This window comes from Pangasianodon hypophthalmus, chromosome 12 (assembly GCF_027358585.1).
Source record: "Pangasianodon hypophthalmus isolate fPanHyp1 chromosome 12, fPanHyp1.pri, whole genome shotgun sequence".
NCBI lineage: Eukaryota > Metazoa > Chordata > Actinopteri > Siluriformes > Pangasiidae > Pangasianodon > Pangasianodon hypophthalmus.
Genome location: NC_069721.1, coordinates 12,885,898 through 12,909,245, shown reverse-complemented (window position 1 = coordinate 12,909,245; position 23,348 = coordinate 12,885,898). Strand labels below are relative to the sequence as shown.

Below are 23,348 nucleotides of genomic sequence, written 5' to 3'. Positions count from 1 at the left end.
AGCTGAATTTCAAACAGCAGATGTGTGTGTGTATATATGTATGGGTGTGCGTGTCTTAGATTATAGAAAAGCCTCCAAACACATTTTAGAGCAAATCCTGATTACACCTATTGTGTATATACTGTATACTGTATATACAAAGGGTTGTGTGGGTGTGTGTGTATATGTGTATACATATATGTATGTATATATGTGTGTGTGTGTGTGTATATATATATGTATATATATATATATATATATATATATATATATATATATATATATATATGTATGTATGTATGTATATACACACACACATTACTCCATTTTAAATTGATTCAGTCTGCATTTTGTAATATTTAAGGTGTTTCTATTCTAGGCAATACACATAATCATCACTAACTGCAATAATAACATAACTTTAAAGATAGCTTAGTAAGCCTTGCAATTTTATTTTGTGGCTTTAGAGTTTTGCAATGCTATTTCTTTATTTTAGGCTTCTGTTTAATTTTTTTCTGGTGTAGAAACGAGCAGCTCTGCTTGCCCCTTTTCAGTAAAACAAAACTGACATAGCACACATAGTTATAAGAGAGGAGGTGGAGGGAAGGGAAAGGTTTGACAATGTTTTCGTTGCAGTGAAATGCATCTTAGAGAAGAAGGTTCTAAAAATTACAAGCGACTACTTTAACCGCTTAAATGCTGCTAGTTGCACTGACTCAGCAAATTAGGATTTCTTACTCTTAGCAAACTGATCTCAGTGTCAGTAAGCATGAACTCGATAATACAGCTTGAGCCAAAGAGAAGCAGTGCATTTCATAAAAGTGAAAGAGTGAACAGTGTTATATCAGGGGTCTCCTTTGAATGGTAGACTGTTGATTTAGTCATGCGTGAGGGGTGCAGTGACTCCGCTCTGCTGGTAAATGATTGATCGGGTGAATGGAGATATGAGCACAGTAATGTGCTGGTTCTATTCTATGAGCCTGCTTCAATGGAGTGCATGCGTCAAACAGTAACAACACAGACCTGTGCATCCATGTGAGAGAGACTGAGAGGCACTGCAGTGCTGGAATCATCTGTCACGTGGAGTTGTACACTACAACGCTCCACTGGACTACAGCTTCTAATTCCTTTCCAGAAACATTTATTAGAAAAGCCAGCAGAGAGCTGGAAAATGCAGAATAAGAATGCAAAGATATTGCAGTATGCTATTGTGTTCGGATGGATAGCATTGCTGCTTCACAGCTCCAGGGGCTTGAGCGCAGGTTACTGTCAGTGCAGAGTTTCAGATGTTCTCCATGTGTTTGTGTGTATTTTCACACACCTCCCAAAAAACACTCCAGCAGGTGGATTGGCAGCTCGAAAATTAACTCTATGTTTAAATGAGTGTTCGAACAAGTGTGTGAATGTTTGTATGGTGCCCTGCAACGGACAGGCTTCCCATCTGGGCTGTGAAAAAAACAGTCAACCCATGAACCATCAGACTTGTATGAAGCAATTAAAACAGAACACAGAACTTTTGTTTGTTATTAGATAAGATCGTTAATGTTTAATAATGTTTTAAATAATGTCTAATAATGTTTTTTATGTCTAATAATGTTTTTTTTTTATATGTACAATTGACATATCTCTCAAATGAGACACCTCAAATGCCCTCAGTTATTCTTCCTATCTGGACATAATCACTAACTTTTACTTCTTCATAACACCACAGAAAAAATAAACAATAAATAAGAATCCAGGCACAGCATATTAATCAGCAGATTCCATCCTGAATGTGGCCACAATAGCAGCGCTAAAACAGCAGGTGACACCCACCCCCATCTCAAAAGATATTATTCAGCATAATCTCTAGCGCACGATGTATCTACCACACAAACACATGAAGAACAACCTCATCAGCTGTGGTGAGGAGGACCACATTTCCCATACCACATCTACTGGCGTAATATAACACAAAGCTCTTCTTCAGCAGAAATTCTTTAAATAAAGCTGTGATCATTATTTTTTTTACTTTTCCTGAAAGTGAAATTTAAACATACTGACTTGTAAACCTAGCAGTGAAAAGGCACCATGTCTGTCATGTGCATTTCACACAAAACATTTTACATTTAATAGACTCGAATGAACACAAAAAGTGTCGAAAACAGTCCTACACAGACTACTAAAATCATCCATCCATAGTTAACTTAAAACAAATAAAACGAATTAAGAATGAGGAATAAAGAAAATAAATAATAAGGAATATTAATAAATAAATAGAAGAATCCCGTGTAGTGACACTGATGACAGAAGGAAAAATATGGATGTCTTGAAACAACGCGGTTAGTTTGGGTAAAACATGCTGTTTTGTGTTGGATCGTCCCCTCATATTTGAGGAGAATGATATAATTGCTTAAAATATAATTCAAATTATTTAAACTGATTTTTTTCCTGGTGCTCACAATATAATTTTTCCACCATCCTGTAGGTGATTCACTTCACTTCACAGTTAATGTAAAAAAAAAAAAGAGTGGAATATTAAAATAATAAGATTAAACTTACACACAGATCGCTAGTTTAATTTTGCCTGGATTACTAACAAAACGAAACCTGAACTAGTTTGTACCAAAAATCGTGGCCCCAAAATGAAAACCATAAATGAAGCATTAATCTGCTATTGTCTCCAAAGTAAATATATAACATTGCTTTCTTCTTTGGATACTACACATTCCCCATTTTCCATATGTAAGCTCTCTTACCGGATCTTATGTGAGGAGGTGCCATCTTCTCCAGGATCACATACTCGCTAGGGTCAAGGAAGGGCAGTTGCTCCATCATTGACTGTTTGGGAATGAGGTAGAGCACTTCGGCCACATTCCCATCCTCAATGATAGACATGCGGCGCACAGAGTTCTTGCGCTTGACCTGGTCCTGAATAATGATGTCATCGCTGTGGCTGGAGCCACACAGCTTGCCCAGGGAGCTCAGGTTGGGCATGGTGAGGTCTTCTACCAGATGATGCAGATTATACACTAGTGGGTGGGGAAAACACCACACAGCACTCGGATACAACTCACTACACCAGGACTATAGAGTCCGAGGAGGGCAGAGCCACATGTGGTGCATGTAGTGCTTCTCCTCGGATGTGAAGAGATGCTGCATTTATTGGCAAAGCAACTCTGAGCTGCTACAGTGAGCTCATTCCTGGATGCTATAAGCAGCTTAGGGCTGATGTATTTTTAGTGACTATCTTCCCATGAGGGCTAACAGAGCACCTGGGCCAGCCCGAGTCATGACTGATGACTTGGTGTCCACACACGGCAAGACAAGCAGCACTGCTCTGAGAAAGACACATAACCAAGTTTAAGCTCTTTCATTAGGGAACTCTTTAAGAAGATTACAAAGCTGTGTATTCTAATGTTATTTTCCTTCCAAGCTGATCGCTCAATCAATCATTTTAATAATAGTCTAGACAAAGCCGTAAGTTGTCCACACACTGGTAAACACACTGCTGGTTGAGATTTACATAAACCAAAGAAATTCACTATTATTATTATTATAGGCCTATGAGATCTTGACTGAATATGTAATAAAAATATGAAACTGCTAGGCAAACAAAAAATACACTTGCTGTTCAAGTGGTTAAAGTTGTAAGAACGCCATTGATACTGACCTTCGGAAATGTAAAGCCAAACTAATGCAAAACATGAAGGCTAACATCATAGCTAGCTAGAATGCACCTATTAAATCTCTTACGCAGTCAATGCAAAGGGATAATGATAAGACAAAATTGACAGCAATGTCAAAAATTCCCTTAGAAGGGTTGGTAAATTACAAAATTACAAAATTTATCTTTGATAGCAAACTGAAATGCCATGGGTTCTGCCATATTGAGAAATGTCAACGCTGTATTACAACTCAAATTTTGGATATAATGTATGAGAATATTTTTTTGCTTTCCTAGTTAAGAAAGTAGGCCAATCATTATCTTGTGATAAAAAAAAACAGTAAACCCAGCTTAAATATAGCAACAGTTAAAGTATTATACAACAGTTCCAGTATAAGGTTTTAATTGGAAAACTAGATGATTATGGGTTCAGGAAAGGCACTGTGTTCATGCCCAGATCAATCCTAAACTGCACACCAGCAAGTATCTACATTTAACTTGGAATTTCACCAAGACAGCCACCTTGACCCTGGGTCATTAAGCGCCATGGCAGAGCTGCTGTACAGCTTCTGTGAACAACCTCATTTAAAAAAGACTCTTTTATGTGGGTATGATTTGTGCAAGGCCCAGATCACACATAAATCATCAAAACTTTTTCTTCAGCAAAACCTAGACGACATTTAATTGTTGAAACAACTCACCTAGGGACCTTATTCATCTGGCTCATTAAACTGCTCATATAATAATGGTCTTCTCAGCTGGATTTGTGTAATATCTGTTCCACCAAGTACAGGAAATGGTACAGGACTTTACAACAACTCAACAAAGGCATACACACACACCTAATGATTCTGGGAAACAAAGGCCAGAGGGCATGATGTCAGATGGATTATATAAGACAACACAAAAGGTAATTTTATCCTGATGTAAGCCAGACTGAAAAAAAATATGTTGAAAAACTTTTGCTAATCTAAATCCAGTATGGAAATAAGCCCGGGCAAATGTTTTAGGTTAGCAGAAGGTTTTTTTTTAAACCCTAAACTTTTACTGCAGAAACATGATTAGCTATTCACTACATGACTCTGTCTTCAAGCCTGAAATTGATAAGATGCTGCAGTTTTACAAACATGCCTATGAGTTTTTCTAAAGGTCTCCCAACTGCTGTGTATCTCTAATATGAGTGATAATAACTTTGGCATCACAGACTGTACTGCTGCTATGCTAATAGGTATGAACTGTACAGACCTACAGCAGGACATGGAAATAGTGTGACTCATAATGCTGCTTGATCATAGACTATTATCCAGGTAACCTTTTCCCAGACTGCTCACAAGGTGAGACCATGTAGACTATGTAGAATCACTGCCCTGGACAACATAAGGTCCTGTTAACTGTCATTAACAAGCAGATACACAAGCAAAAAAAACAATGTAAAAGTTTATAAAAGTTTTGAATACATTTATGAAATAACTGAATAGTAAATGGTAAAACATCTTTGAGATCATACCATTGATGCATTTTTGATGCATTGATGACCACATTTATTTATTACTACTATACATTTTAAATGGTCTCGATGACTGCTGAAAGCGTGCGCGCACACACACGCACACACACACACACACACACACACACACACATTGGATGGGCAGTAAAATACAGATGACTGGCATACCATGCACAGTAGAGGGGACAGCAAGTCCTGTGTCCTCTTGACATTTTGATATGTTGAGTCATTTAACTACTGACCACTGTGCACAAGCATTGTAAAGTATTCAGTACCACTGACCCCCACCCTCAGAGTCCCTGACACACAAGGTTAAACAAACACAAAGTATTCGAGTTATTTAGAGGAGAGGTGATGAATGCTCTAACTTGTGCTTACACACAGCCGCACCCATGAATACTTAGTTTACTAATTGGTTCTGCCTCATTCAAGTTTTTTTTTTTTTTTTACATCCAGGCTAACATTCATAAGCCACTGACTCCTAAAAACATGTGTTTTATCTTGGGAATCAGTGACAAGACATGAACTAAAATAGGAACAGGATGCTCAGTTGTCACAAAGGAAAACATGAAATATGATCTGTGCTGGGATCAATGAAACACGCAGCCAGAACTCATTTATAGATTGTAATTTTAGATGCATTCAGCATTATATGGCTCATCCAATCATCATCTTTTCCACTCACAAGAGAACCAGCAAACCTATTTTTGAACTGGTCCACAAGTGTGAGAACCGAACTGTTACGTAACCATATGTGGGAGTTTCCTAAGGAACGGTGTAAAAATAATAACACCCATGCAGTTTTACCTGTCTTTGAGAACACATTTTACCAAACCACAGCATCTATATACAGCACAGAGCACACTGTCTATCATAGACAATAATTACATGTGAGATAACGGATACGGGTTTATACTGCTTTTAGCTATTTGTCTTGTGTGTTGGTTAAAAAAAAAGGTTGTGTTGGAATTATGATGAGCAGTGTAACACTTATTTAGTTGCAGGTGCCAGTAAATAATTGTAAGTAAGTAAGTAAGTAATTGTTTCTTCCACTGATTTAAGGGTGAAATACTTAATATCTAATGCTGCATCATTTTAAATCCTGTATGTTTTTTTTTTTCAGTTGATCACTTTTTGTCATTAGCACAAAAAAAAAAAAAAAATCAAATGATAACATTTTTTATCATTTCAGATTAGCAGAATATGGTGTTGAAGCAGATAACCGGCTTTTTTGCAGTGAAAAATGAGGAACAGTTTGAGATTAGGCCCTGGACTCTGGAACCAGCACCAACACAATGCCGATGAGAAATCACTATGAATTATAATTTCGATTTCTGCAAGGTCAGCACGATCAAGCAGCTAGCACAGCAGTGTACTCCTCAGACTGTTCTTATGTACTCTGACTGTGTATTGTGATGGATAGCACTCCCACTGTGCCATCAGGTCCACCCTGTTCTTTCATAACCACATACATGACTCTGGTCTCTTCAGGTCATTGCTTTATTGTTTACAACGCGCACAAACACGAAAAGCTGAAGGAGCTTTGTTTGCAAGCAGCCTAGTTCACCTGTCACACAATGGAGTGTACTATCTGCTCCCGAAACAATACATCACACATCAGTCCTCCTTTTCTGTTCAACCTGGGCCTGACACACTATAAAGGATCTACAGAAACAGAATCCAGATATTTTTTCAAGCCAAAGCGCACTGCTTCATGATGATGAGCAAATTACTGTTATATAACATGATCCATACTGCAAACTCCACACATTACATGCAGTCAGTATTTCATTGCAGTGTGTCTAAAATTCCACACCAGGGGGAACAGATCTTAATTCACTTGAAGTGTTATTTCTGTGTCTCTTTTACAAGAGAAGATTTTATAGGATGCTTTTAATGTCTCAATCCTGCTCCTGTTTCTGAAATTCTCTTCTCTTTCTGTAAATTCACTGTTCAGTCAGGATCAGACAGGATGTGAAAGGCGATGGCCCTTTCAATCTCTAATCCTGTCTGATCCGGACTTAAGATATGTGTAAGACAGACAGGAGCAACATCTCCAACTGATTAATGCACACGCCCCCTGGTGGTGTTTGATAGCAATGGTTAAGGATGCATAGATCCTTTTTTCATTTTGAATACAATACCAATTTCAAAGCTCTGTATATTAGCTGATACCCACTACTTATCAGATACTTACATCCTCTTAGTAACCGCTCCGACTCTGTCCAAGGTTCTGTTGTGTGATGGTATGCAGATGTGCGTAAAGCTGTGCCCTGAGTTCACATACATGATCTGCGCTGCTGCTTCGATCAAAATCACACTTGTTCATGCCATAATATTTGTTATGGAATCATATTGAAAAGAGTACTTTTCCAGCATTTTAGGGTCATCAATTAAGTGAATCCACAGAAAAAGAGGAATTTAGATCACAGATTAAAGCAGCAGGTTATAAACTGAAATGAAAACATAGATAAGACTTTCATTTGTCCCCCTATCAACGCCTTCTGTTAAAATTACCCATTCCACATAGATTGCCTTGTAAAGAGGAGACAACTGAGCACCTCTGGATTTGCTGGGACTGAGGCTATTTCTGGCTCAGAAAATTGTAATTAGAATCCTGTAACAAAATATTCATATCCACTGCATGGCAATATTGTGAATAACAGAATTCTAAACTATCTTTGAATTTTTGTGATAATTATATGTCTAGAAACACTTTTAAAAATTACAAACTGCACCTTTAAGTTTAATTGAATAATGCACCCGTAGTCACAGCACCATTTGATGCCTCTCATTTTGTGCAAGCTCTGTATGACAAGCACATTAAAATATATTTAATTCAGACTTTTCACACCATGTTGTAAACTGCCAAACGGTTATATCCCAAGGCTAATATCTGAAATCTCCATGTGTATGTTTTTTTTTCTGAAAACATGACCCAATTCAATATCCCTAATGGAATTTAAATCAACAAGAATGTTGCGTGGTAAAAGGCCATGAGTCGAGGGAATATGAGAGAGAAAATGAGACAGACACATAGAGAGAGAGTGCGCGCGAGAGAGAGACAGCGAGAACATTCATCTATGTTGAGAAATCTAGAGCAAGGAGCTTGCGTCATTTAGGTACACTGCACTAACTCCCTTTCTCCCCAGTCTGCTTCCTCTGAGAGGCCTGAATGGTGCGATTCCTATATCATGTCTATACTCCCTACACACAGAAGAACAAAAACACACTCACAAACACAGATGTGTACTTCCTACACATATGTAATGTGTTTGCACATCAGGGACCAGATAAAATTTGCTCATCAAGAATTGCAGAGTGGCTGACGGAGCACCACATCTGTTCTGAGGTCAGCGTAAGTGCATTTTCACACATACAAAAGGGAGAGAATGAGCACACGATACACAGTTTAGGACACAGTTCCCTAATTCTTATCAAGCAAATAGAAACTGCTTTCACTCCAGAGGAAAAATAACAAAACATCCTGCCTGCAATCTTAAGCTAACAGCCCCACCAATACTCACCGGGAGCCCTGCTTTGCCTCAGTGCTGAGAAAATCTCAAGCAAATTCTTTCTTAATGTTGTCATTTTTTCCACTTTTTTTTTCTCATGCATTTTGTGTAAGCCTGGTTCAAATCAGAAAGTTAAACCACTACATAAAGTTTCTCATAAAGTTAAACTAGACTTGTGTCCCATAACCCATAACATATGCTGGCAACTTTGCCTGGTAGCAAGAAAGACTTGTTTATTGGTTAGATAACCTTCATGTGAAAAGTTTATGACCCTTAAGAGAGACACTTCAGGGAGGATGCACCAACATCCAGCCAAGTCGTGTTATGGTAGTTATGGTACTGACTGATCTAGCTCAAAACGGCACAAATAGGCATATAATGCTTAATGCAAGGTTAGCAATGTATGGCATCACTGTGGAAAAAATATGGGAAAAAATATATGTAACAATACGTCCTTGCAAGAGATAAAGGGACCATTTATTATCTATCTACATACGCGCCATGGAGCCATGACTCCAGCACCAATGAAAAAAATGACCGCAATTAAATTGAGATTTTTCAATTCTATGTAAAACAGGTATGACAACTTAATGAGAAATATCCAAATGATTTAGCTCAAATGATTCCACAGACCAAAGCTATGACTTGTGTGGTCTGAAATTTATTCAACCAAAACTAACAACTTTAGCTCCTACATGCATTTAGTTCCCATTACCATGTGATATGCAACAATAATAAAACTTAACTTCATCTTATCCTGTCATATATGACCTCTCATTAAATGTGTATAGTGACATTATGAAGAAAAATAAAGCTTGGACCGAAGTATCAGAGACTGTTGCTAATACAGTTAGCGTGCTTCACTAATCTGCCAACAAACTAGTATGAAGCCTAGCATGTAACATGTAAATCAAACAACCAATTTTCACACTGATTAGTGCGGTATCTGTGTTTAACTAGGTTTAACTAGCTTTAGTTGCTTAATAGCTACTACTGATTCTCACTGGAACACTGAGCAGTGTGCGGCCACAAGCGACCACATTAGCGGCTCACTACACACCCACAAGAGACAAACTACAAGCGACAGGAATGACTTGTGACTTGCTGTTGTGAATGTAGGGTAAATGTTCATGATGTAGTTTCACTAGACACTCCCTAAACCAAAGGCTTAACAGTATTGAGTTAAGGGCAGATTTTATAAGTGAGCTATTAGGCAATCAGTCAGCAGCAGGGATGAGTAGTGTGTGTGTGTGTGTGTGTGTGTGTGTGTGTGTTAGAGAGAGAGAGAGAGAGAGAGAGAGAGAGAAAGAGCTTGAATATCTCTGAGTTAGTAACACTTTAACCACAAAGGCTTTAAAATTGATGTCAGCCAGCAGCAATGGTCTTGTCCCATGAGCACAGTCAGATTCTTTGCCTTGACCCAGTGCTGTTCAACCCTCTTTGTAACTCACTCTCTCTTATGTAAGCACTGTTTGGTGCCGCAGCCAAGACCAGGACACGTGCCTATCCGCAACACGCTTCACACAAATGAAACTCCAGGCCCTATTGCAGACTCCATTCACCTGTGCTGAACCTGTGCTTTCTGTGCTAACCATTTAATGGTATCTGATGTACTGTTCTCTTACATCACCCAATCACCACTAAAAGAAAAACATGATTTAGTAGAATTATGTTTTTTGTGAGAAATGTACATATGTTTACCGTGAAACATTTATACATGTTGTAATCTCAAAGATATTTTCAGTTAGAAGTAGCCTTTATTTTGTCACATATTCATTACAGCACAGTGAAATTCTTTTCTTTGCATGTCTCAGCTTGTTAGGAAGCGCAGGGTCAGCCATGATACAGAGAGGGTTAAGTGCCATGCTCAAGGGCCCAACAGTGGCAGCTTGTCGGTGCTGGGGCTTGAACCCCAACCATCTGAACAGTAATTTATATATATATATTTCATATAAAAAACATATAATAAATATATATATATCTATTATATATATCTATATATAATATATATATATTTATTATATGTTTATATATATATATATATATATATATATATATATATATATATATATATATATATATATATATATTATATGTTTTTTATATGATATTACAATTCACCTCCCAAGCAGCACAGGGCTTTTAAAAACTACGAATAGTGTCTTTAAATTCTTGCTATAAAAAGCCATGAAACCAATATCTGCCCAACATGCCTTTTAAAACAGCTCAAACCATTGTTCATGCACTTTTGGCAACACAAATCCAACATCCCCACAAGTAAAGAACAGAAGGGTGACTGACCACAGCTCTGTGCTGGAGAAATAAAACAGACAAGGCACTGACCTGAACAGAAGAGCTGTGAGTCCATTCAGTCTTTGTTGCCGAAGCCCAGTCTTTAAAGATGTTATTAATTTAATTGCACCTTACTAAAGCGTAATTAATGTGACTGCAAGCTCTTTCTCTGACAGGAGGCTTTTGAAGCAGCAATTAAGTCCCCATACTGTCGTGACCTTGTGTACGCCAGTTCCGATCAAGAAGTCACCATAGCAGTACTGCTGTTTTTACCCAGCATGCTCCACAATTAAGATTACAAGTCTTGCCATTCTAAACCAAATCTGGCTTTAATTTGCCTGGAATGGAGTCTTGCCAGTGTACACACAACATTCCAAGGCTGCTGAAAGAGTTTTATTGTGATGTTACTGGAATAATGATCAACCCAATTATAGACAGGGGGTTGGCAAACTCCCTTGCCTACGTTTAGTTTGTTTCGTGAAACATTTATGTTAAATAAAAAATAGTTGCTGCTTATTTTTGCTTTTCACCCAGTGTCCATGCACAATGAGAATACCCGTCTGAGAGGATAAAGACTATGCTATGCTTTTTTGAGCCACCCTCCATGATCAGTAATATTGTTTAAACCCTGAACTCTGAAAGGCATCACAGACTCCCTGCTATGAACAGAGAATGATAACAGTCAAATTTATGCTGAGCTGTAGATGTACAGTGTCCTTCATGCTTTGTATTTTTTTCATATTTGTTTTTATAGCTGTACTTCTCAGAACAATGAGAAAAAAGAATAGAGATGGCTCGAGGAGAAATGAAGGGCATGCACTCTGATGCCAAAGAACAAGAAGAACAAATTCCTGAATAAAGAATAAATCTTAGGTTCTGAAAATTCCAAACCATACATCTAGTTGTTCCTCTCTCTCTCTTTCTCTCTCTCTCTCTCTCTCTCTCTCTCACACACACACACACACACACAGATACACACAACTGTGATTTACTGTGTGCGTGTGAGTGTGCGTGTGTGAGAGAGAGAGAGAGAGAGAGAGAGAGAGAGAGAGAGTTTTTTTTTTTTTGTCTCACCACACTCCCAACAGGAAGAGCAGTGTTTTTTTAAACTCAATAAATATGAACTGACAGACTAGGTAAGACAGGGAAGCCATAAAGTTAAAGGTCAAATGGTTCTAGAGTCTGTGATTACTTCTTGGTCACTGTACAGGAGAAAATGGCTCTTTGTTACATGAACGGGTCAATGGGTTTGCATATAGTCCATTCTACAATAACAGAGGAAATAATTGAAGCAAAATTTGTCCGACTGCCAATGACTAAGATGGCCGTTTCCCTGCAGGACTTCAAGCAGATTCTTGTCTGTGGTGCGATCAGTGAAAGGAAACTGAACACCAGAGTGCACTGGAGAACGTGGCCCCAAACCATTATAACACCCTGTGAGATAAACTGTGAAATGAAGCAGAGCATTTATTTTCAGCGTGCAAGCAGCTCTGGAGCCTGATGCTGATGGGTGTTTGTCGGTACAGCAGTTTTTTAGCACAGAAACACAAAATCAGCAGCCCAACGGGAACACAGGAGTGTGTGCTCAGCTAGAATCGAAATGACGTGTTCTATGTGGTGCTCACAACACACCTGCGTGTACATGGAAGGAAATATATCTTATCTAAACGTTTTCTTTATATGTTTATCCACAAATAATATTTTAAAAAATGACCTATCAGATGGAAGAGCAAAGTGCCGATACCTTTCAAAGTGACTGTCTGACATCGCTCTGTATAAAAATGATAGATAGATAGATAGAGAATGTGAAATGACTTGAGCATATGCTCTTTAAAATACCCGTGAAAAATCCCATTCTTCCTTCCCACTGGCTTTCATGCTACAGAGCTCAATCATCAGTGACATTTATAGCAGCGTCTGATTGTGTGAAGTAGGTCACATCGTCGAGTCTGGCAGTCTGGTCCAATCTGAGGTTATCACCAAAATCTCACACACACACACACACACACACACACACACACACACTGTATATCAAATATCAAACAGAATCTCCATAGTACCTTGGAACAGTACAAGGAGGAACACTGAGGTATGTAACACAGCGGCTGACAGGTGAAAAATGTTGTACAAAGGAACTAAATATTCAGGAATCTGGAAGCAAAACACTGGAAACTTGCAGGAGTGAGTTCAGTATTTGCTCATTTGTCTTATTTTCTAAGCTCTTTTACTTGTCACCATACGACATACATTACCAATCAATTTTCTTTTTTTAATTTTTGCCCCATTTTCTCCCAATTTCCTGTTTGCCAATTCTTGCACAAATGTAGCTAGGTCTACCTGACTGGCATATACCTGGCATATATCTTCTCCATGGGTACATTTTCAGAGCCTTTGTTTATCTTCTAATTCTTAGTAATTCACAATTTAAGTGTTTAAGCCAGCATTTCTTCTTTAATGGTTACCTGTCTATACAGCGCAGTTAACGACAGACATTTTATAATACTGGGTTGCACAGCAGGTCGCTTCTGCTGTCTCACACCTCCAAGGTCCCCGGTTCAATCCTGAGCTCAGGTTACTATCTGCGAGGAGTTATGCATGTTCTCCTTGTCTCCGGGTTCTCTGCTTTCCTGACGTGCAAGTAGGTGGACTGGCTGTGGTAAACTGCTCCTAGGTGTGAATGAGTCTCCCATCCCTTCCTGCCCAGTGTTCCCAGGATAGGTGACCCTGACCAAGATAAAGGGGGTTATGAAGATGAATGAATTACTGAAATTATTTCTCTATAAATAGTGTGAAACTCTAATACATCATCATCTTTATTATCAATATGCCATGGTGTGATTTACATTTCATTATAGTTATATTATTAATTTATTATATTTTATTATAGTTATAGTACTGGCAGTCACCCCATACCTCTTCCCTCCCACCCCGAAGTCCCTCACCTCTTTTAGCTGCTATTCATGGAATGTCTTAGGACAGGTAGTCAAGGAAGAGAGAACTATCTCCCCTCCTCCATATACCAAAGTTAACATAAGTCCATGATTAGCTAGTTTTGCTCTAACCAATAGGAGAATAGCCATTAGCGCTCAACAACAGAGCAATTGCTCAGGCCACTGTACCGCTAAGGATCCTCACTGGATCTTCTCTTCCTCATCTCTGTTTGTGCGGCTCTGTTGCAGTGAGAAGAATGCAGTAGGTTCAGGCCTACAGAGATGGGAAGAGGTACTTCCTAGCTGGATCAAGCCTGATTAAGCTCAAACAACAGCAACGTTGATTTCACTAACCTCAGTATGAATCAGTATGAATCATTTTATATTTTTATGTTCATGTCAAACACAGGTGAGGGAGAGTCAGTAAATACTGCGAACAGAGAAGTGTTGCTGTTTTACTTAATATGGCAATGATAGCTCTGAGAAACAGCGTATAAGGAAAACTTGGTAACGGGAAAAAAAGCAAGACAATCAGGAAAATATGTGTACACTGATTAAATCTCTAAAATAATGACTTCTGAAGGCTTTTATGGATATTGTTAGAGGAGGTTTATTTTTCAGATCTTCACACTAATTGAATCTGACAGCCTAAACTGGGTTTCCCTGTGGGTTGACACCAATCCAAGATCAGAGGGAGGGAAAGAGAGACAGAAAGAAAATAAGGGTGATGGGGGTGGCAGAAAGAGAGAGATGATATGTGATCAGATAAATGTCCAGTAAAGTCCAAAAATGTAGCTAAGAAAAAGGATTTGTATGTATTATTGTCTAAAATTTCACTATATAGTTCACTATATTTCAAGTTTTGCCACTTTGTAATCATGCCTGAAAGCAAAGCAGAGAATATTCAGTGCACTCGTGAAATCCCACAATGCACTTAGGTTTAGTGTCCGAATGATGCATACTAGAGGGTACAGAATACCCATAATTCCCACCTTTCCATTAGATAATAGGGAGTTAATAGGTAATAGGACAGTAGTTCAGACACAGTGGGTTTTCTGATATTCTATCAGATGCATTACGGTTAGGAGTTAACTAGATGTGTGTAAAGAGCTGCTGATGAATGCAGGGCACACAGGTTACAGGGCCAAAGGGAACCATGTGTGACCCCTTGACTTTCTGTAACCAAAAAATCTGGGGCACTGGGAGAAAAACTCGGAAAAGTACTTGCAAACACCACAGAGGGATGTATGTAACTGGGGCTTTGTCCAAACTAAACATTTCAGAGAGAAATTAGACTCTCCTGAAATTAAACATTCTTCAAGCCAAAGCTCAGTTCTATGACCACAGTGAAGTCTCTCATACTGTGTATATTAATATGAGCATGTCACAGGCATGCAGTATGGTCAGTTAAAGAAAACAATGATTCAACACCTAACCCTGTTTGACAGTTTTTCACATGAATGTTAAGATTATACGTGGCAAACACATCTTACAGCTTTCTGACTGATAACTGTGAAACAAGAATGTGAACAGTGGAGCAAGATCTTTGCATAAAGTAACTCATAAATAAATAAAATGGTATAAGAAAAGATAGATGAAAGTCAATAAAGCAACATATTGGAAAAATAGTGCCTTTCAGATCATACTATATTTAGACAAGTTCCATGCTGGCAGTCACCTCTTCTTCCTTCACTGTTCCCCATTTCAGTGGCATCCTCGGTTTGGTGCAGATGGGGACTCTTTCTCTCAGGGCATTCTCTGGGTATTTATGGAATGCTCTTCTATACAATTTAACAATATCCACACTGAAGCTTTTGTGTCTAGTGTTGAAACCTAGTAATTATGAGCTGTGCAGGGCCACAATCATGCAGAAAACCAAGACAGCAATGTAGCACATATGGGCATAACTATAAAAGTGGCTGGAAATGAGACATGATCTGTCATATATCAGTCATAACCTTCCAGTGACAAGCCAGAAAGACACTCTGGACCTTTGTATCACACTTACACCAGATTAGACACCTGTCAGGAAGCAGGAACGTATAGCATGTTTGTTTTAGGCCAAAAGTTTGTGGACACCTGACCATCACACCCATATGTGGGCCTTCCTGAAACACAGAGTTGGACACAGAGTTGGAAACACACAATTGTCTGTAATGTCTTTGTATGCTGCAGCATTAAGATTTCCCTTCACCGGAACTAAAAGGTCCAACCTGTCCCAGTATGACAGTGCACAAAGCGAGGTCCATAAAGACATGGCTTAATTTGGAAGAACCCAAATGGCCCAAGCCCTGACCCAGCTCACTGAACACTTTTGGGATGAACTGGAACGACCACTGAACCCCAGGCGTCCTCACCTGACATCAGTGCCTGACCTCACTAATGCTCTTGTGGCGGAATGGACTAATCCCCACAGCCATGCTCTAAAATCTAGTGGAAAGCCTTCCCAGAAGAGTGGCGGTTATTATAACAGCAAAGAGGGACGGAATCTGTGTCAATGCCCATGGTTTTGGAATGGGTACATCTGGGTGTGATGGTCAGGTGTCCACATGCTTTGGGCCATATAGTGTACTCTGGATAAAGAAACTGCTAAACCAGAGCAGGGCAGCACTTAGGTACGCTAGATGTCAATGCCTCCTTACGGTTCGATCTTGACTTGGTTTACTGTCTGTGAGGAATTTTCCTAGTTCTCCCCATGTCTGTGTGGTGTTTCTGTGGGTTCTCCAATTTCCTCCTACCTCCTAAAAGCATGCAGGTGGATTGGTGACTCTTAATTTTCTCTAAGTGCGAGTGAGTGTGTGTGTGTCTGTGTGTGGGTGTGTGTTGCATGGTGCTCTGAAATGGTGCCCATCCATGGTGTATTCCCACGTAATGACCATTGTTCCTAGGATAAGGTCCAGATCCACTGCAGCTCTGACCAGAATGAAGCACTTACTAAAGATGAATGAATGACTGACTGAATGAATGAATCTGAGCTGCTGGTGATAATAGATGTAAGGGGGTGTGGCCACAGGGATGCCATCCTTGACATAAGCCTTGCCACCCCAAGTAAAACCCCAAGTTTGACTTCGAAGCATTTCCCAACTTTCATGCTTCATTGAAAAAAAAAAAATCACATTTATATAAATGCAACTTTGTTCCATCCACAGTGAGATAGTTCCAGCTCTGTCCATATCTCTTTACAAAGACAGGAATGAAAGAAAAACTAGGCTTTTTTTAACATGACAGGTGATATATCAGTCTATCAGAATGTCAAGCTGATACTGAAAACAGTTCCTGACTAAATGAGCCAAGTGATTAATGTGAAATCAGCTGACAGCACACAGATGTATTTAAGCCATATGAAACAGCTGGCTTGAAAAGTAACACAAAAGCCCTTACCTCTAGCTGACATGGCGCTGGGGAGCAGAGCAGGGAATTTCCACCTTTATAGAAGTAGCCTTCAGTAGCCTACTGATTTCATACGAGCATACTGTATGCGAGCTGTCCGGATCCATACACACACACACACACACACACACAGCGGCGTGGGTTAGTACACACTCCGCGCTCACTACACATCAGCAAAGGGAATAAGAGCAGCACACACTGCACGGGTTTCCCTGTGGGCGGGACTCTCTCCTCTGTGTGTGTGTGTGTGTGCGTGTGTGTGTGTGTGTGCGCGCGCGCTTTCAGATCAGTTCTATAAACATCCATTTATCATGCACTCAGATACTGCATTTCGTGCTCTTTCCTCTGTAGGCAGGTTTTCACCCTAGCTTACTCAAACAGAGTTAAATCTTCATAAATAAATCATGAATAAATATACTCCAGTGTATTCAGCATGTAAAACTCCTGCAGCTGGAGAGATTTGTGCTATTATGGTATTCCAGCATGATTCTGTAAGAGCTATAGGCAACTTATCAAAGCGGGTAAACAGCGCCCCCACATGGTCTGATCACTTACCTACAACCAGCCTCTTTATAAAACACCGTACAGTTTGTGTGTGTGTGTGTGTGTGTGTGTGTGTGTGTGTGTGTGTGTGTGTGTGTGTGTGTGTGTGTGAGAGAGAGATATTCAGCAGAGGATGTCATTATGGATGTAATTAGACCTAATGTTAAATCCATCTTCTGGTTTAATAATCATAGAAAAATAGCTGATATGATAGTTGCAGTTGTTCTGTGAGAGACAAGTTTGAGAATGAAAAAAACTTTTGCGGCTTCAATAACAAACAAACAAGCAAGTAAACAAACAAACAAATGGATAAATAAATAAATTCCTTTGTATGTTTGTTTGAAAGAAGGAAGAAAGTAACGAACAAATAAAAAACAAATATACGAATAGACAGACAGACAGACAGATAGATAGATAGATAGATAGATAGATAGATAGACTGATTGATTGACAGACAGATAGATAGATAGATAGATAGATAGATAGATAGATAGATAGATAGATAGATCTGTGTGGTAAATACAGTATTTGCCTAATGTTCATAATATTATTTATTCTTCATTTATTCTAATTGTTCATAATATTATTTATTTATTTGTTTGTTTGTTTATTGGACAAATTATTTTCTGTGCTTATACATTTCTGATCATCAATAAGGCACGTGTTCGCCTCTCACTGGAAAAAACTACATATACCAGAGCGTGAGGTGTTTGCTGACGTCATCTTCGTGCGCCTGATAGGCAGGAGGAGTGACTGCGAACGGCATGGCTGCAGTAAACAACGTTAATTTAACAAAGTTACAGTCGTTAAATGGCATATTCGCCATATATAAGAAAACGGGGCCGACGTCTGCAGACGTGTTAAACACGCTGAAGCAAATGCTGTTAAAAGGTAGGCAGGGTTCACTACTTACCCACAGAGCAGTTCCTATGTGTTTAACTAACAGGCTGTATTTTGAAAATACATGTAAGGTGATGTAGCTGAAGGGAATAGGTTATGAGATTAGATGATGTTAATGCTGTAAGTGTATTCTCTCCTCAGAGGCTGGTGTAGATAAACCAAACCCTCGAAAAAGGAAGAAGCAGGCTATCAAACTGGGCCATGGTGGGACCCTGGACAGTGCTGCTTCTGGTGTTCTGGGTACAGCACAGCAAAATCACACAATGCACACACACATCATGAGCAAATGGCATGATATTAAACCAAATGTGACTGTCTTGCAGTGGTTGGGATTGGTGAAGGGACCAAGATGCTCACCTCCATGCTTGCTGGATCAAAGGTAGACCAGAGGGTTTTCCTCTTTACAGCAGTGTATGTCTGAGTATTTGTTTTGGATCAAGATGCAGGTTCAGTGATGCTGTAGTGTTTGATTTGTTCTCCACAACTTTCCAAAGAAATACACAGCTGTAGGAGAGCTGGGCAAAGCAACCGACACCTTTGATGCTACAGGAAGTGTTGTTCAGGAGAAAAGCTATGGTATGTTGTATTCTAAATATTTTAACTGTAGAAGCAAGCATGATATCCAGACATCATGTGCATTTTTTTTTTAAACTAAAGATCACATAACAAGAGAGGCTTTTGAAGAGAAGCTGATGCAGTTCACTGGTGAAATCATGCAGGTGCCCCCTCTGTGAGTCTTCAGTTCATTCTGATGTCTTTATCCTTCTGATGCTTTGCACCATGTATGACTTTTTGATGATACAACGCTAATAAACGTCACGTGTGAAGTTGTTCTCCTGTCAGAAATAATCATATATATATATATGCAATAGTGAAATCATAATTTTATGATTTACAAATTCATAATCAAGTTCTATAAATTATATTTTATATATAATATGGGTGGCAAATGAAAAGAAACTACATTTGTGTATTAGACCTTCTTCAGTGCACCTTGGCATAGATTCTGCAAGTCTGTGGAACTGTACTGAGGGATTCTTCCAAAAGATATTCCCTCACTTTGTAGTTTTGATGATGGCGAGAGCAGTCCAAAATCTCCCATACATATGTAAATGGGTTAAGATCTGGAGAAGGCCATAACAAATGTTTTACATCATTTTGATCCTCATCAAACCATTCAGTGAGTCCTCATGCCCTGTGAATGGGGACACTTTCATCCTAGAAGAAAACACTCCCATCAGTACGGAAATGTTTCGTCCCAGCATAAAGGTGATCAGTCAGAATAATTCTGTGTTCATTTGCAGTGATCCTTCCTTCTGAGGGAACAAGTGGACTGAAATCATTTCAGCAAACTGATTCCACAGTATAAAAGACACTGTTTTTTCCTTTAATTTGTCACCCATTTGTAAACTGGTTCTCTGGAAACTTTATATATGGAAAGACTTTTTTTTGCCAAAAAAAGACAGAACATTATCATTTCAAGGTCTTTTGAGATTTTAGATTGACATGAAAATGCTGTATTTTACAAATTTGCTTTTTTCATGTTAGACAGGAAATCTGTATTCATGTCAGTATTTTACATTTGAACATGTAGGTACTCAGCACTGAAAAAAGATGGCAAGCGCCTTTCTACCTTGCTGAAGGAAGGTCATGAAGTGGAAGCTAAGCCTGCACGTGCAGTTACAGTATACAGCCTCTCATTACAAGACTTTAATCCCCCACTTTTCACTTTGGGTTAGTAGTGTGGACTTCAGTCATTTGCTCCAGTTATCAATAATGATAAATGGAGGAAATATTTTTGTTAAATTTTTAATTCTATTTACATATTTATTGTATTTCTTGGCACATTAGTACTGTCTTCTTGTAAAGTTGTATGTGTTAAAAAATATGAATATGGTTTGAATATAAGTGTTTTTCTAGACCATCTCAGTCTCAAGTAGTTGTTAAACCAAGATTTTGTTCTGTCATTCCATGTTTCTTGAGTGTTTGAAGAATCTTGTTTGCAGTTAACCAGAACAATACATTGAACTTGGATATCAGCCATTATATTAATCGTTTTAATGTGATATAGATTATGGAGACATATAAACAGGCACATAAAGTATTTTCACATAAACGTAATGTGAATGCTCACCAGCCACTTTAACTGAAACTCTTGATGTGTATCTGCATGATTGTATGCATTGCACTGCTGCCACCTGATTGGCTGATTGGATAACTACATGTGCAGTGCTACAGGTTTTCCTATTAATGTTCAAATGAAACATCAGAATGTGGAAAAAATCTTAGTGGGCTGAGACAACAGCAGACTAATTTGGCTTCCAATCCGGTCAGCCAAGAACAGGAATCTGAGGCAACAGTGGGAACAGGCTCACTGAAAAACTCCTCTGACCTCTCTCATCTACGAGGCATTTCTGTCCGCAGAACTGCAGCTCACTGGATGTTTTTTGTTTTTTGCACCACTCTGTGCACACACTGTTGTGTGTTAAAATCCCAGCAGTTTCTGAAATACTCAAACCAGCCCGTCTGGCACCACAGCCATGCCACGATCACAGTCACTGAGATCACATTTTTCCCCATTCTAATGTTTAATGTGAACATTAACTGAAGCTCTTGACCTGTATCTGCTTGACTGTATGCATTGCACTGCTGCCGCCTGATTGGCTGATTGGATAACTGCATGAGTGTATGTGTGTATGAGTAATAGCTGAGATTATTCAGTCACTAGAAGTATGTAATAGTATGTAACAGTGTTATTGTGCTTGTCATGTTAACAGATGTTGAGTGTGGTGGAGGCTTTTATGTCAGAAGCCTGGTGGATGATCTGGGAAAAGGTAAATAGCTGAAACTGTCCATAGTCAACATTCATATTCATATTTAGACCATCATATTACATTTACAAAGTTTTATCATTCTGGGTCTGAGGGGTGTGTGTATGTATCTGTGTGTGGGTGTTTTCCCTCTGCAGCGCTGTCCTCGTGTGCTCATGTGCGGGAGCTGACCCGGACGAAGCAGGGGCAGTTCACTCTACAAGAACATGTGTTAAGGGAGGAGCGCTGGACCTTCCACGACATTTCTGAGGTATTACAGCCCTGCTCAAAGCCTGCAGCTGTGCACAACACGAGCAAAAAAAGCAAAAAGCAGGACGCGGCCTCCCAGCTCGGCTTGGAATGCGCTGCTAAAGATCTCCATCACAGCAGACCTGATAATGTTGGTGAAGACCATAAAGACAGCAGTGATTAAAGAGTACTTTGTTGGTGAAAGTCTGAAAGAAAAGTGCTCAGAGCACTAGTTCTGAACATTTATGTACATTTCTGTTGATTTGTGAATTCTTTGTTACATGCTTTATTTAGTTCGTGACAAATGGCAACAAAAAGGTTGTCATGTAATTATTCAGTGAGTAATGGAGAGAATCAGCTTCACCGCATCAAAAAGCCCTTCTGAGTTGCACAAGACTTCCTTATGGTGGAATTGTTTTATAACAATGTTCTGTTGGCTGCCATCCTCATCCACCGCATGTTCCAAAGGCACTGATACTTGTTTTTCTTGAACCTCAGGCAATTTGTGGCGAGTCTAAACTGCTCTGATACTTTTATGGCCATGTGCCATTTGGCAGCTTTTTGTGGTTGTTATGGTGTAAGAGAGAAATCGACATACTTGCAGTGTTTTTCCCCGCTCCTTAAAAAAAAAAAAAAAAACAAAGTCAGCTACAGAGGTGGTGACCTTTAAGCTGAACCTCATTGGTAATTAGAAGCTGGCCCAGATGGTAAATGTTTTAAATTATAAAATAAAAGAAAGTACTTGGGGAAAGAACTGCATTTTGTTTTGATATAAAACAGAAGTGGAACATAGACCACAAAAATACCATTTCAACACTGACATCTGCAGTCATAAGCAACTGAATCATAGTAATGTGAGAATTCTGCTGTTAATGAACCGCCAGCTGAAATGTTGAGCTAAAGGGAAATTCAGGCTTATTGTTTTATTTGTCAGTTGGGGATTTGTAGTAGGGCCAGGCTGATGTATTGTTTAACTGATATGATCGACTGATGTTTAAGTTCTACAGACTTGTTGGCATCAGCAGAAATAAAGCCAATAATGAAACAATAGTGTCTTTTATTATTGTGTTAAATGCTGTATGAGAGAAACACATTTTTAAATGAGACACTACTTCAAACAACAGCCAGAAATACACATAGCACACTAGGGAGTGTGAATAGGTAGGTTTATTCACTTCACAGCTGCACTATTCAGGTATGAAACACAAAGGAATTGTTAGAACTTAAGCTTTAAATGATCTGTTTCGAAAAAGATAAATGTACAACGTAATCAACAAAAGACACAGGCTTTAATTTTCCATTACTTGTACTTTTTTAAGGATTTGTTTTAGTATTTTAAGACCTAGTAATTTTCTGCATTTCATTAAATACCTAATTAACAAAACTAATATCTATATAATTCAGCCGTATAGAATGATTAGCCATTTAAAATGATATGCTAGTATTTTTGGCTAGCTTCTTAAAATCAATACTGTTATTGGTGACATCTTTATATTGGCCAAGTTCTGATATTGGCTTGTGTGTATGTTTTGGTAGGAAGTCAAATTATTTAAATTATCTAATTCATTTGGCCCAATTCATTGCTTC

At 38.8% G+C, this 23,348-nt stretch overlaps 2 protein-coding genes across 14 annotated transcripts in view; one reads left to right on the top strand and one right to left on the bottom strand.

The window, feature by feature from the left end:
* Nucleotides 1–17,474, bottom strand: part of ablim1b (actin binding LIM protein 1b) — a 62,952-nt gene extending 45,478 nt beyond the window's left edge. For 2 of the 13 annotated variants that reach the window (XR_008303090.1, XM_053238865.1), the window contains exon 1: nt 2,718–3,147. Coding sequence is in view for 1 of the 13 variants with exons in the window: in XM_053238865.1 (XP_053094840.1) it covers nt 2,718–2,955 (238 nt within the window). In the remaining 12 variants the exon portion in view is untranslated. Of the gene's footprint in view, nt 1–2,717; nt 3,759–13,401; nt 13,664–17,250 lie in introns of those variants that run through there. The other 11 variants (XR_008303093.1, XR_008303089.1, XR_008303084.1 and 8 more) reach the window with 11 other exon arrangements.
* Nucleotides 17,475–18,514: 1,040 nt separating this feature from the next.
* trub1 (TruB pseudouridine (psi) synthase family member 1) lies at nt 18,515–22,404 on the top strand. Its single transcript, XM_026914732.3, has 8 exons — nt 18,515–18,693; nt 18,844–18,942; nt 19,026–19,081; nt 19,197–19,278; nt 19,360–19,432; nt 20,297–20,436; nt 21,480–21,536; nt 21,671–22,404. The coding sequence occupies exons 1-8, from the start codon at nt 18,567–18,569 to the stop codon at nt 21,943–21,945; spliced, it is 909 nt and encodes a 302-aa protein (XP_026770533.1). The 5' UTR covers nt 18,515–18,566; the 3' UTR covers nt 21,946–22,404.
* Nucleotides 22,405–23,348: the final 944 nt, after the last annotated feature.

Coding starts and splice junctions, on each gene's coding strand:
- trub1 (XM_026914732.3), top strand. CDS start 18,567: ATGGCTGCAGTAAACAACGTTAATTTAACAAAGTTACAGTCGTTAAAT. Junction 18,943..19,025: donor TGCTGCTTCTGGTGTTCTGG/GTACAGCACAGC, acceptor ACTGTCTTGCAG/TGGTTGGGATTGGTGAAGGG. Junction 19,082..19,196: donor CCATGCTTGCTGGATCAAAG/GTAGACCAGAGG, acceptor AACTTTCCAAAG/AAATACACAGCTGTAGGAGA.